This window comes from Melanerpes formicivorus, unplaced genomic scaffold, assembly GCF_026170545.1.
Source record: "Melanerpes formicivorus ecotype bairdi unplaced genomic scaffold, bMelFor1.0.p_v2 SCAF_82, whole genome shotgun sequence".
NCBI lineage: Eukaryota > Metazoa > Chordata > Aves > Piciformes > Picidae > Melanerpes > Melanerpes formicivorus.
This window is the reverse complement of record NW_027142434.1, coordinates 2,889,986-2,903,692: the sequence shown is the minus strand read 5'-3', so window position 1 is coordinate 2,903,692 and position 13,707 is coordinate 2,889,986. Positions and strand designations below refer to the sequence as shown.

General features: G+C 66.3%; 1 protein-coding gene across 2 annotated transcripts; it reads left to right on the top strand.

Annotated features, from left to right (window-relative positions):
• Window positions 1–1,657: 1,657 nt before the first annotated feature.
• Window positions 1,658–13,188, top strand: SYPL2 (synaptophysin like 2). 2 transcript variants are annotated; one of them, XM_068164695.1, is made up of 6 exons: window positions 1,658–1,791; window positions 2,723–2,794; window positions 5,559–5,683; window positions 8,086–8,281; window positions 9,969–10,160; window positions 12,110–13,188. In XM_068164695.1, exons 1-6 carry the CDS (start codon window positions 1,717–1,719, stop codon window positions 12,239–12,241), a joined length of 792 nt encoding a protein of 263 aa, XP_068020796.1. In that variant the 5' UTR covers window positions 1,658–1,716; the 3' UTR covers window positions 12,242–13,188. The 2 variants fall into 2 exon arrangements, with proteins under 2 accessions (XP_068020796.1, XP_068020798.1); XM_068164697.1 differs by having other exon boundaries at window positions 8,257–8,281; window positions 12,110–13,187.
• Window positions 13,189–13,707: the final 519 nt, after the last annotated feature.

Genomic DNA, 13,707 nt, shown 5'->3' with positions numbered 1-13,707 from the left:
GGGAGGCAAGGCCGGCAGGGGAGGCAAGGCCGGCAGGGGAGGCAAGGCCGGCAGGGGAGGCAAGGCCGGCAGGGGAGGCAAGGCCGGCAGGGGAGGCAAGGCCGGCAGGGGAGGCAAGGCCGGCAGGGGAGGCAAGGCCGGCAGGGGAGGCAAGGCCGGCAGGGGAGGCAAGGCCGGCAGGGGAGGCAAGGCTGGCAGGAAAATCGACGGCAGGGGAGGGGAAGGTGGTGGCAGGCAGGACCAGGCCACCCAGCAGGAGCCCAGCAGCCTCGGGCAGAGGGAACAAAAGGAAGGGCAGCAGGGCTGGGCAGAGGCCAGGAGGGGGAGAGGTTGGTTTTCACAGCACAGCCCCCCCGGCAGCACGCTGCCTTGGCACCCCAAAGGCTCTGCCTCCTCTCCACACCAGCAGGGTTCTGTTTCACCAGCACAGCCCCGTTCCTGCCTCCCGAATCCCACCACCGCCCCGCGCACCGGCCCGGCCTCCCCCCGCGCCCGAGGGCTCCTCCGTCCCCAGGCAGAGCTCTCCCAGGACCTCACCGAACTCCTCCCGAGACCAGGAGGCACTTAACGGAGAGCCTACAGCCGCAGGAGCGTCCCCGCAGCCCGGGGAACCCCCCCGCTGCCTCCCCCCACGCCGGCAGCCTCGGGGGGCTTCCAGCACCGGAATCCCCCGCTCGCACGGGAGGGGAATTCCCTTCCCTCCTCAGTGTCTAACGGAGCCAAACCAAGAGGGAAGAAGGAGCGGCCGGGAGGGAAGCCCCCGGGCCCGGGGAGCCCGGGGAACCAGCAGAGCCCTCCGGCCACGGCCCAGCAAAGCTGCGGCCTCCCCGCCAGCTCCTCAGAGGGGCTGCAAGCGAGCAGCAGCGGCCAGGGCCTAGCGGGCGGCGGCAGGCCCGTGACTCAGCCGCAGGCCGCGGGGGGCGGGGAGGGGGCGGGAGAAGGGCTGCGGGGAGCGCGCCGGCACTCACCGGTCGTACTCGGAGCGCGTCAGAAACATGGCAGCGGCGAAGGGAGGCGGGGGAGCCGCGGGGAGAGAGGGAAACCGGGCGGCGGAAGCGGGAATCGGGAGCGCGCGGCCGCCGCTTCCTGTCGGCAGCTCCGAAGTGCGCAGGCGCGGACCCACCCCCTGCGCGCCACTTCCGCCCGCGCCGCTCCTCTATTGGTCAGCCTCCGCGAAGGGGTTAGCCAATGAGGAAACAGGGAAGGCAGGCTCGGCCGAGAGGCGAAGGGGGCGTGGCCATAGCAGCGAATGGGCGGTGCTGTGGCAAGGGGGAGGGGCCACAGTGCTAAGGGGCGGGGCTACGGCACGCCGCCGGCTCCGGGCAGGGGGCGCAGGGTACCGGGGAGGGGGTTTCGTGGCAGAGGCAGCGGGATGCCCCCGGGTCTTCTGAGGCCGTACGGGCTCCCGGTGCGGTGCGCACAGACGCGTTACCGCCCCGTCGAGCCGCTAACGGGTCTGTCGGCACCGCACCGGGAGCCTGCATGGCCCCGGGGCTCCCCGTCCCACTCCCGCTCCCAGCGACACAGGGAGACTAATTGAGGGTCGAACGGGAGGAGGCACCGAGGGGGGCGGGAGAACGAACTGTCCCAAAGGGGAATTGTCCGGGGGCGGCCTTTACCGGGGGGGCGGAGCGGTGCTGCCCGCCCCGGGGGCGGTGGGGTTGCCCCGGTGGCGGCTCTGACAGCGGAGCGGTCTCCCAGTGGGTGGTGGAGGTAATGCCGACCGCCCCCGGCCCGGCCATGTCGGAGCCCGGTACCACCGCCACCAGTGACAAAGCGCTCCGGCTCCAGGTATGACTCCGGTGTGATCCCCTCCTCTCCTCTTCCTCCCCGGTGACCGGGACAGTCTCCCTCCTCGGTAGCCCGGCGCAATTCCCCGGGGCAACTCTCGATGCAATCCTCGGTCCCCCAATACAACTCCCGCTGCAGTCCACCCACCGGTGCGACCCCCGGTGCAGCCTTCCAGCGTCCCGGCGCAACTCTCCGCTGTTCCGGTACCGTGGCTGGTGTAGCCCCCCCCCAAGACTCCCGAGGCAATTCCTCGCCCGGGACAACTCCCGGTGCAGCCACGCGGTCCTGTGCTGCAACCCCCCGGGCCCCCGGGACTACGCCTCTCAGGAACAGCTTTTCCGGGGACCCTCAGAGCTGTCCCAAGTGTCCCCAGCCCCCCAGATCAGCCCGCCGGTCCCCCGGAGCAGCCCCCGGTGTCCCCGTTCGCTCGGGGTGCAGCTCTCCGGGCCGGAGCAGCCCCTCGGAGCAGCCCCCCGCAAGTCCTCCGAAGCAGCCCATGGCGTAGTCATCGGTAATCCCCGATCGCCCGGAACAGCAGCGGTGCCCCCCCGGGCCACCGGAGCAGCTCCCCGTCCGGTGCAGCGCTTCGGAGCAGTCCTCACGTTCCTCCGGAGCAGCCTCCCGTGTAGCCCCTGGCTACCCGCAAAGTAGCACTCGGTGCCCCCGGCTCTCCCGGGGGCAGCACCCTGGTCTCCCCGAGCGGCCCCCGGTGCGACCCCCCGGTCTCTCAGAACAACCCCCAGTGCCCCCCGGTCCCCCGTTGCAGTCCTCGGCGCAGCCCCTGGGTATTCCAGAGCAGCACCCGGTGCCTCCCGGTCCGCCGTTGAAGCCCCCTAGTGCCCCCCGGGGCATTTCCCGGTGCACCTCCCGCAGCCCCCCGGTGCAGCCCCCGGTTCCCCGGTGCCCTCCAGTCCCTTCTCTCTCCTCGCAGGAGCGAGTCCTGTCCGGGGTGCGCTGGGGTCGTCTGCTCGAGCCCCTGGGCTTCATCAAGGTGCTGGAATGGGTGAGTGTCCCCCCGCCCCGAGTGTGTCCCCCCCGCCGTGAGTGTGTCCCCCCCCCGCCCCGAGTGTCCCCCCTCACCGTGAGTGTGTCCCCCACCTCCCCGGGCTGTGTGAGTGTTCCCATCCCGGACCTGATCCCGGCTCCAGGCTCCCCCATCAGCCCAGCCCCTTCCCCAGCACCCCTGAGTGTTGCTCCCGAGGACCCCTCCTCAGCACCCCCCCCCCCCAACATTTGGGGTTCCCTCATTGCTTCTCTAAAGCTTCCCTGGGACAAGGGGACCCTAAAGACCACCCCGAGGGTGAAGGGAACCTGGACACACACCCCCCCTCAGCCCCTCTGAAGCCTCTCCTTCCCCACAGGGACCCCAATCTGGACGGGTCCGGGGCTGGGGCCCCCAGCTGCCTGTATTCAGGCCCTGTGTGTCCCCCCCCCCCCGGGTGACCTTGAGCAGGTGGCTTCCCCCAGCCACCCCAGAGGGGACAGTGACATGGGGGGGGCGGGTCCCCAACTTTCCCACGGGCTTGGGGGGCGAGGGGTGGGCAGTGGAGGGGTGTGGATGGGGACAGAGGGGTAGGGGTCATCGGACTCCAGGGAAGGGGGACCCTGGGGGCGGGGAGGGGAGCCAGGAGCCCGCGGCCATGTCCCGGTCGTGCCATGAGCGGCTCCGGGATTGTGTTTCAGGATGGCATTTCGGTGGCACGGCCGCGCCGGAGCTGAGGGGCTCCCGCCGGGCACCGAGGCTGAGGGGCTCCCGCCGGGCACTAGAGCTGAGGGGCTCCCGCCGGGCACTAGAGCTGAGGGGCTCCCGCCGGGCACTAGAGCTGAAGGGCTCCCGCCGGGCACCGAGGCTGAGGGGCTCCCGCCGGGCACTAGAGCTGAGGGGCTCCCGCCGGGCACCGGAGCTGAGGGGCTCCCGCCGGGCACTAGAGCTGCAGGGCTCCCGCCGGGCACCGGGACTGAGGGGCTCCCGCCGGGCACTAGAGCTGAGGGGCTCCCGCCGGGCACTACAGCTGCAGGGCTCCCGCCGGGCACCGGAGCTGAGGGGCTCCCGCCGGGCACCGGAGCTGAGGGGCTCCCGCCGGGCACTAGAGCTGAGGGGCTCCCGCCGGGCACTAGAGCTGAGGGGCTCCCGCCGGGCACCGGGGCTGAGGGGCTCCCGCCGGGCACTAGAGCTGAGGGGCTCCCGCCGGGCACCGGAGCTGAGGGGCTCCCGCCGGGCACTAGAGCTGAGGGGCTCCCGCCGGGCACCGGGGCCGAGGGGCTCCCGCCGGGCACCGGAGCTGAGGGGCTCCCGCCGGGCACCGGGGCTGAGGGGCTCCCGCCGGGCACCGGCGCTGGGCAAACCGGAGCAGGGGGCGAGGGAGGGGGCTGAGCCCCGGGGGGGTGAGGCTGGCTCCCTGTGGGAGGTTTCTCCCCATCCCACCGTGCTGTGGGTGATGCCAGCCAGGAAGGTACTGAGCACCCTGTGCCGGTGGGGGCAGGATGAGGCAGGATGAGGAGAAGTGAGTTCAGGATCAGTGCCCGCCAGCAGGGTGCAGGATCAGTGCCCAGCAGTGGGCTCAGGATCAGAGCTCACCAGTGGTGCTCAGGATCAGTGCTCACCAGTGAGGCTGAAGATCAGAGCCCCGCAGTGAGATGCAGGATCAGTGCCCAGCAGTGGGTGCAGGATCAGAGCCCAGCAGTGAGATGCAGGATCAGTGCCCAGCAGTGGGTGCAGGATCAGAGCCCAGCAGTGAGATGCAGGATCAGTGCCCAGCAGTGGGTGCAGGATCAGAGCCCAGCAGTGAGATGCAGGATCAGTGCCCAGCAGTGAGATGCAGGATCAGTGCCCAGCAGTGGGTGCAGGATCAGTGCCCAGCAGTGGGTGCAGGATCAGAGCCCAGCAGTGAGATGCAGGATCAGAGCCCAGCAGTGAGATGCAGGATCAGTGCCCAGCAGTGGGTGCAGGATCAGTGCCCAGCAGTGAGATGCAGGATCAGTGCCCAGCAGTGGGTGCAGGATCAGTGCCCAGCAGTGAGATGCAGGATCAGTGCCCAGCAGTGGGTGCAGGCTCAGAGCCCAGCAGTGGGTTGCAGGATCAGAGCCCACGAGCAGGTGCAGGACAAGACCCGCCCCCCAGTGGGGTGCAGGATCAGGCCCTGGGTGCACAGCCAGCCCCAAAACCAAACCTGGAGGCCAACCCCTGGGTGCCAGCCGTGGCTCTGCCCATCCCCGTGGCACCAGACCTGGCTGCTCCCTTTCCCCCAGGATGAGTTACTGGAAAGCTGGTTGGGAACCGATGTGTTCCCAGCACCCTGCGCTGGCGACAGGAGCAGCTCAGCACCACAAAGGGCTGAACACGGCGCTGGTGTCCACCCCCCGCAGGGAGGGGACTGACGGCAGCATGATGACCCTGGGGGTCCCTCCATGGCGGTGCTCCCAGCTTGCCGGAAACCCTCTGCAGCGCTCAGCACCCTCCCTAAACTTCAGGGGGGCGAGGAGGAGGAGGAGGACGTTGGCCTCGCTGCGCAACCCCCCCGCGGTGCCCCCCACCACTGCCCCACTCGTCCCCAGCGCCCGGGGCAGCCCCGCTCGGTGCTGGCACCGGAGGCTGACAGCTGCTGGGGGTGGCAGCTCGCCCTGCCCTGCCCTGCGGTGACTCAGCGCCCGCGGGGTGCAAGCCCCTGCTCGGGTTCGTGCCGCCCTAGGCTGGGAGGGGGTGGTCCCGCAGGGTCCCGGAGCCCTCTCCACCCCCAGCCCCCCAGCCAGCAGCTCCTCTCCCGCAGCTCTTTGCCATCTTCGCCTTCGGGGCCTGCGGCTCCTTCAGCGGCGAGAGCGGAGCGACGGTGAAGTGTGAGGGTGACGCCCCGGACACGAGTGTCATAGCCGTGCAGTTCGGGTACCCCTTCAGGTGAGGGGGCAACCCCCCCCCGAAACCGACACTGACTGAAACCCCCCTCTCCCCACCCCCGCTGCTGGGAGCGGGGCCACGGCCCTCGACCAGCTGCACCCTGGCACCGTGGGGCATCCCTGGCACCCGAGGCCATCCAGATGCCAGCCGGGGAAAGATGAAAGGATACTTGGGATCCTGGTGGAGGGGAGCTTGGGGCTGGGCCAGCCCTGAGCTGTGGGTTTAACCCTTTCCTTCCCCCACTGCTCCTGTGCTGGGCACTGCACTGAGGCAGAGGGGCCAGATCCTGCCCCAGCAGTGGGTCCATGCCCGGGAGGGCAGCCCACGGTGGTCACTTCCCCCATGCCCAGCAGCCTCTCCATCTCCAGCGTGGTTGTTTGGGGGCTGGCAGAGCCATCTCTGTTGCCCCACTCATTCCCAGGGGCCCAGCCCAGCATGGTTACTTCACCCCCATCCTCATCATCCCTTCCTTACCTGAGTCACCATCCCCAGCATGGTTACTTCACCCCATCCTCATCATCCCTTCCTTACCTGGGTGACCTTCCCCAGCATGGTTACTTCACCCCCATCCTCATCATCCTCTCCTTACCTGGGTGACCATCCCCAGCATGGTTACTTCATCCCCATCCTCATCATCCTCTCCTTACCTGGGTGACCATCCCCAGCATGGTTACTTCACCCCATCCTCATCATCCTCTCCTTACCTGGGTCACCATCCCCAGCATGGTTACTTCACCCCATCCTCATCATCCTCTCCTTACCTGGGTCACCATCCCCAGCGTGGTTACTTCACCCCATCCTCATCATCCCTTCCTTACCTGGGTGACCATCCCCAGCATGCTTACTTCACCCCATCCTCATCATCCTCTCCTTACCTGGGTCACCACCCCCAGCGTGGTTATTTTGGCCACCTCCACTCCCTTCCCTTCCAAAAGGCATCACCCCAGCATGGTTACTTCACCTACCCTCATCATCCTCTCCATCCCCAAGGGCCAGTTCCAGTGTAGTTCATTCACCCACCCCCATCCCCTCGCCCTGGCCCCAGGGGGGGGGTCACCCAGTGCAGCTGTGGCAGGGCTGGCAGATCCATCTCCACTCTCCCCTCCTCATTCCCAAGGGGTCATCCCGGTGTGGTTACTTCACTGCATTCCCTCTCTCCCTGCTTGACTCTCCCAGCACAGTTGGCCATCTCCATCTCCCCTTCATCCCCAGGGGACCACCACAGCATGGTGGTTTCTCCATCCATCCTCAACATCCCATCTGCCCCGGGGTGGCCACCCCAGGATGGTTACTTTGGCCATCACCTCCATCCCAGGGGACCACCCCAGGGTGGTCATTTCAGGGCTGGCAGAGCCGTCCCCATTGTCCTCTCCCATCTTTGGGTGGCCATCACCTCCAACCCTGAAGGACCACCCCAGGATGGTTACTTTGGCCACCACCTCCATCCCAGAGGATCCCCCCAGGGTGGTCATTTCAGGCCACCCCCATTCTCCTCTTCCATCTTGGAGTGACCACCACCTCCAACCCCCCAGGACCAGCCCAGCACAGTTATTCCAGAGCCAACCTCACCATCTCCCCCATTCCCAAGTGCCCATGACTCCTTCCCCCATCCCCATTGCCCTCCCCAGCCCCATGGCACCACCCCAGCAAGGTTTCCCTCCCCCATCCCCATTGCCCTCCCCAGCCCCGTGGCACCACCCAGCAAGTTTTCCCTCCCCCCATCCTCATTCCCCTTCTTGTCCCACTCCATCTTTGGGTGACCATCACCTCCAACCCTGAAGGACCACCCCAGGGTGATTATATCCCCATTGCCCTCCTCCATCTTTGGGTGACCACCCCAGGGTGCTTACTTTGGCCATCACCTCCATCCCAGAGCATCCTCCCCAGCCCCATGGCACCACCCCAGCAAGGTTTCCCTCCCCCCATCCTCATTGCCCTCCTTGTCCCTCTCCATCTTTGGGTGACCATCACCTCCATCCCAGAGCATCCTCCCCAGCCCCATGGCACCACCCCAGCAAGGTTTCCTTCCCCCCATCCCCATTGTCCTCCCCAGCCCCATGGCACCACCCAGCAAGGCTTCCCTCCCCCATCCCCATTGCCCTCCCCAGCCCCATGGCACCACCCCAGCAAGGTTTTCCTCCCCCCATCCTCCTTCCCCCATCCTCATTCCCCTCCTTGTCCCACACCATCACCTCCAACCCTGGAGGACCACCCCGGGGTGGTTATATCCCCATTGCCCTCCTCCACCTCTGGCTGACCACCCCAGGGTGCTTACTTTGGCCATCACCTCCATCCCAGAGCATCCTCCCCGGCCCCCCGGCACCACCCCAGCAAGGTTTCCCTCCCCTCCCCCAGCCCCCTCCTGTGGCCCAGCCCCCAGCTGCCCCCTCCCTCTGGCCCAGGTTGTATCAGGTCCCCTTCTGGGCGCCGGACTGCGCGGGGGAGTCGCAGGCCCTGCACCTCGTGGGGGACTTCTCCGCCCCTGCCGAGTTCTTCGTGACCCTGGGGGTCTTCTCCTTCCTCTACGCCATGGTGGCCTTGGTGCTCTACCTGCGCTTCCATTCCCTCTACAGCGAGAACAAGAAGCTGCCCTTCGCGGTAGGGCTGCCTGCGGCCCCTGGGGGGCGCTCTGGAGGGTGTTTTGGGGGTGGGCTGGGGTAGCGGGGGGAGGGTCTTTTGGGGGGGAGTGGGGGGTTGGTTTTTTGGGGGGGGTAGGGTGTTCTGGGGGTGCACTGGGGGGGTTGGAGTGTTTGGAGGATGGGCTGGGGGGGTGGGTGATGTGTTTTAGGGGGTGGGCTGGGGGGGTGGGATGGTGTGGGGGGGATAGTGTGGTTTTGGGGGTGAGATGGGGGTGTGTGTGTTTTGGGGGTGGGCTGGGGGAATGGGGGGAGTGTCTTTTGGGGGTGTGGGGGGTGGGACGTTTTGGGGGTGTGGTTTTGGGGGGTGGGTTGGGGGGGTGGTGTGTTTTGGGGGTGCTCTGGGCGGGGTGTTTTGGGGGTGTGCCTGGGTGGGTGGGTGGTGTGGTTTTGGGCTGGGGTGGGCTGGGGTGTTTTGGGGGTTGGGATGGTGTGTTTGGGGGGGTGGGCTGGGAGGGGGGGGTGCGTGTTTTTGGGGGTGGGTTGGGGGGTGGGCTGTTTTGGGGGTGGGCTAGAGGGATGTTTTGGGGGGTGGGTTGGGGGGTGGTGTGTATTGGGGGTGCTCTGGGTGGGGTGTTTTGGGGGTGTGCCTGGGTGGGTGGTGTGTTTGGGGGGTGGGCTGGGAGGGGGGGGTGCGTGTTTTTGGGGGTGGGTTGGGGGGGTGGGCTGTTTTGGGGGTGGGCTAGAGGGATGTTTTGGGGGGTGGGTTGGGGGGGTGGTGTGTATTGGGGGTGCTCTGGGTGGGGTGTTTTGGGGGTGTGCCTGGGTGGGTGGTGTGTTTGGGGGGTGGGCTGGGAGGGGGGGGTGCGTGTTTTTGGGGGTGGGTTGGGGGGTGGGCTGTTTTGGGGGTGGGCTAGAGGGATGTTTTGGGGGGTGGGTTGGGGGGTGGTGTGTATTGGGGGTGCTCTGGGCGGGGTGCTTTGGGGGTGTGCCTGGGTGGGTGGTGTGTTTGGGGGGTGGGCTGGGAGGGGGGTGCGTGTTTTTGGGGGTGGGTTGGGGGGTGGGCTGTTTTGGGGGTGGGCTAGAGGGATGTTTTGGGGGGTGGGTTGGGGGGGTGGTGTGTATTGGGGGTGCTCTGGGCGGGGTGCTTTGGGGGTGTGCCTGGGTGGGTGGTGTGTTTGGGGGGTGGGCTGGGAGGGGGGTGCGTGTTTTTGGGGGTGGGTGGGCTGTTTTGGGGGTGCACTGGGACGGGGTGTTTTAGGGGTGGGCTGGGAGGGGTGCGTGTTTTGGGGGTGCACCGGGACGGGGTGTTTTAGGGGTGGGCTGGGAGGGGTGCGTGTTTTGGGGGTGCACCGGGACGGGGTGTTTTAGGGGTGGGCTGGGAGGGGTGCGTGTTTTGGGGGTGCACCGGGACGGGGTGTTTTAGGGGTGGGCTGGGAGGGGTGCGTGTTTTGGGGGTGCACCGGGACGGGGTGTTTTAGGGGTGGGCTGGGAGGGGTGCGTGTTTTGGGGGTGCACCGGGACGGGGTGTTTTAGGGGTGGGCTGGGAGGGGTGCGTGTTTTGGGGGGTGCACCGGGACGGGGTGTTTTAGGGGTGGGCTGGTGGGCGGTGGCATGCTTTGGGGGTGGGAGCTGGGGGTGAGCCCAGGCAGGGGCTGCGGGCTGAGCCCCGTGTGTGTGTGTCCCCCCCCCACCACCACCCCCGGCAGGATTTCTGCGTCACCCTCTGCTTCGCCTTCCTCTGGCTGGTGGCGGCGGCGGCCTGGGGCAAGGGGCTGAGCGACGTCAAGGCGGCCACTCGCCCCTCCAGCCTGCTGGCCGCCGTGGCGGTGTGCCAGGGCCCCGACGTCACCTGCAGCCCGGGCACCACGCCCGCCATGGGGCTGGCCAACATCTCCGTGGTGAGCCGCGGGCGCGGCGGGGCGGCTGGGGGCGGGCAGGGGAGGGGGTGGGCCGCGGGGGGGCGCCGCCGAGAGCGGAGAGGATTAGGTGTTGGGGGGTGTGGGAAGGGCGTGGAGAGCACGGGGAGGGGCGCACGGAGGGCACACGGGGGGCACGGGGGTGCATTGGGTGCATGGGATGTGTAGGGACACATGGGACACACGGGACACATGGGACACAGGTACATGGGACACATGGGGTGCATGGGACACAGGTACATGGGACACATGGGGTGCATGGGACACATGGGGTGCACGGGGCACGTGGGACACAGGTACATGGGACACATGGGACACATGGGACACATACATGGGAGATAGGGGACACATGGGACACAGGTACATGGGGTGCATGGGACACATGGGACACATGGGACACAGGTACATGGGACACATGGGACACATACATGGGAGATAGGGGACACATGGGGCACAGGTACATGGGACACATGGGGTGCATGGGACACATGGGGTGCACGGGGCACGTGGGACACAGGTACATGGGACACATGGGACACATGGGACACATACATGGGAGATAGGGGACACATGGGACACAGGTACATGGGGTGCATGGGACACATGGGACACGTACATGGGAGATAGGGGACACATGGGACACATGGGGCACAGGTACATGGGGTGCATGGGACACATGGGGTACATGGGGTGCATGGGACACATGGGGTACATTGGACACATGGAACACAGATACATGAGACACATGGGACATGAGATGTGGGATACAGGGGACACGTGGGGCACATGGGACACACAGGACATGGCACACGTGGGACACAGGGCACATGGGACATGTGGGACACATGGGACATGAGATGTGTGGGACACATGAGACACATGAGACACATAGGGTACATGGGACATGGGAGACGTGGGGTGTATGGGATAAATGACATACAGGGGACACATGGAGTACCTGGGATGTATGGGACACAGGGGGTGCATGGGATGCATGGGATACATGGGGTACATGGAACATGTGGGGTACCTGGGACACATGGGAAGCATGGGGTATGTGGGGTGCCTGGGGTGTATGGGGGACACATGGGGTACATGGGGTACAGTGTGGGACACATGGGGTACATGGGACACATGGGGTACGTGGGGTGCCTGGGACACATGGGGTACATAGGACACGTGGGCCATAGGGGGTACACAGGGTACATGGGACACATGGGGTACATGGGGTGTGTGGGGACACATGGGGGACACATGGGGTACATGAGGTGCCTAGGGTACATGGGGTACATAGAACACATAGGGTACATGAGGGACACATGGGGTACATGGGGTACAGTGTGGGACACATGGGGCACGTGGGGGACACATGGGGTACATGGGACACATGGGGTACATGGCGTGCCTGGGACACATGGGACACTTGGGGGGGACATGGGGTACATGGGGTGCCAGGGACACATGGGACATGTGGGGGACTCATGGGGGACACATGGGGTACATGGGGTGCCTGGGACACGTGGGACACGTGGGGGACTCATGTGGGACACATGGGGTACATGGGGTGCCTGGGACACATGGGGGACACATGGGGTACATGGGATGCCTGGGACACGTGGGGGACAGATGGGGGACACATGGGGTACATGGGGTGCCTGGGACACATGGGGGACACATGGGGTACATGGGGTGCCTGGGACACATGGGACACGTGGGGGACTCATGTGGGACACATGGGGTACATGGGGTGCCTGGGACACGTGGGGGACAGATGGGCGACACATGGGGTACGTGGGGTGCCTGGGACACATGGGGTACATGGGGGACAGATGGGGGACAGATGGGGGCCATGTGCCCCCCGTGACACGTGAGGCGGGTGTGTGACCCCGGGCTCCCCGCCGCCCCCCGCGGGGTCCCTCCTGTCCCTGCAGCTCTTCGGCTTCCTCAGCTTCCTGCTGTGGGCCGGGAACTGCTGGTTCGTGCTGCAGGAGACGCAGTGGCGGGCGCAGGCGGCACCCCAGGGCCCCGACGCCGCCGAGCAGGGCGCCGTCGACAAGCAGTAGCGCCCGTGGGTGCCCCCGGGACCCCGCTGCCGCCGAGCAGCGTGCCGGCGCCCGTGGGTGCCACTCGTCCCCCCGGAGCCCAGCGCTGCTGAGCAGGGTGCCCCCAACGAGCGGTGGCACCTATGGGTGCCACCTGTCACCCGAGGCCTTGCCGAGCAGAGGGCCATCGACAAGCGGCAGCGACGATGGGTGCCACCTGGCCCCTTCAGGAGCACCCATGGGTGCCACCCGTCCCCTGCAACCCCGCTGAGCAGGGTGCCATCGACAAGCAGTAGCACCCATGGGTGCCCCTCATCCCCTACAGTAACACCCATGGGTGCTTCCCATCCTGTGAATTAGCACCCATGGGTGCCCTTCATCCCCTACAGTAACACCCATGGGTGCTTCCATCCCCTCAATTAGCACCTATGGGTGGCCCTCACCCCTACAGTAACACCCATAGGTGCTTCCCATCCTGTGAATTAGCACCCATGGGTGCCCCCCATCCCCTACAATAACACTCATGGGTGCTCCCATCCCCTCAATTAGCACCCATGGGTGCCCCACATCCCCTACAATAACACACATGGGTGCCCCTTGTCCCCTTCAGTAACACCCATGGGTGCTTCCCATCCCCTGAATTAGCACCCATGGGTGCCCCTTATCCCCTCAATAAGCACCCATGGGTGCTGCTCGCCCCTACATTAACACCCATGGGTGCCCCCATCCCCTGATTTAGCACCCATGGGTGCCCCAATCCCCTGCAGTAGCACCCATGGGTGCCACCTGTCCCCCAGGACCTCGCGCCGGCCGCCAGCAGGGGGCAGGGTGCCGCTGGCCCCGGGGGGAGGTGGGTGCTATAGAGGGGGACATGGCACCCCGGAACTGGGCGGTGTGGAGGGGGTCTGCGTACCCCAGGGAGCCCCACGCTGCGTGGGGGCAGGGGGAGACTCTGGGGGGCACATAAAGTCCTGGGAACCAGCTCTATATGGGGGGGCCCAGAGCCCCTGAGTCTGCCTCTGTGTGGGGGGAGAATGCAGCCCCTGGGTGCAAGGAGCTTTATATAGGGGGAATGCAGCCCCTGGGTGTAAGGAGCTTTATATGGGGGGAATGCAGCCCTGGGTGTAAGGAGCTTTATATAGGGCGGAATGCAGCCCCTGGGTGTAAGGAGCTTTATATAGGGGGAATGCAGCCCTGGGTGTAAGGAGCTTTATATAGGGGGAATGCAGCCCCTGGGTGTAAGGAGCTTTATATAGGGGGAATGCAGCCCTGGGTGTAAGGAGCTTTATATAGGGGGGAGTGCAGCCCCTGGGTGTAAAGAGCTTTATATAGGGGGGAATGCAGCCCCTGGGTGTAAGGAGCTTTATATAGGGGGAGTGCAGCCCCTGGGTGTAAAGAGCTTTATATAGGGGGGAGTGCAGCCCCTGGGTGTAAGGAGCTTTATATAGGGGGGAATGCAGCCCCTGGGTGCAAGGAGCTTTATATAG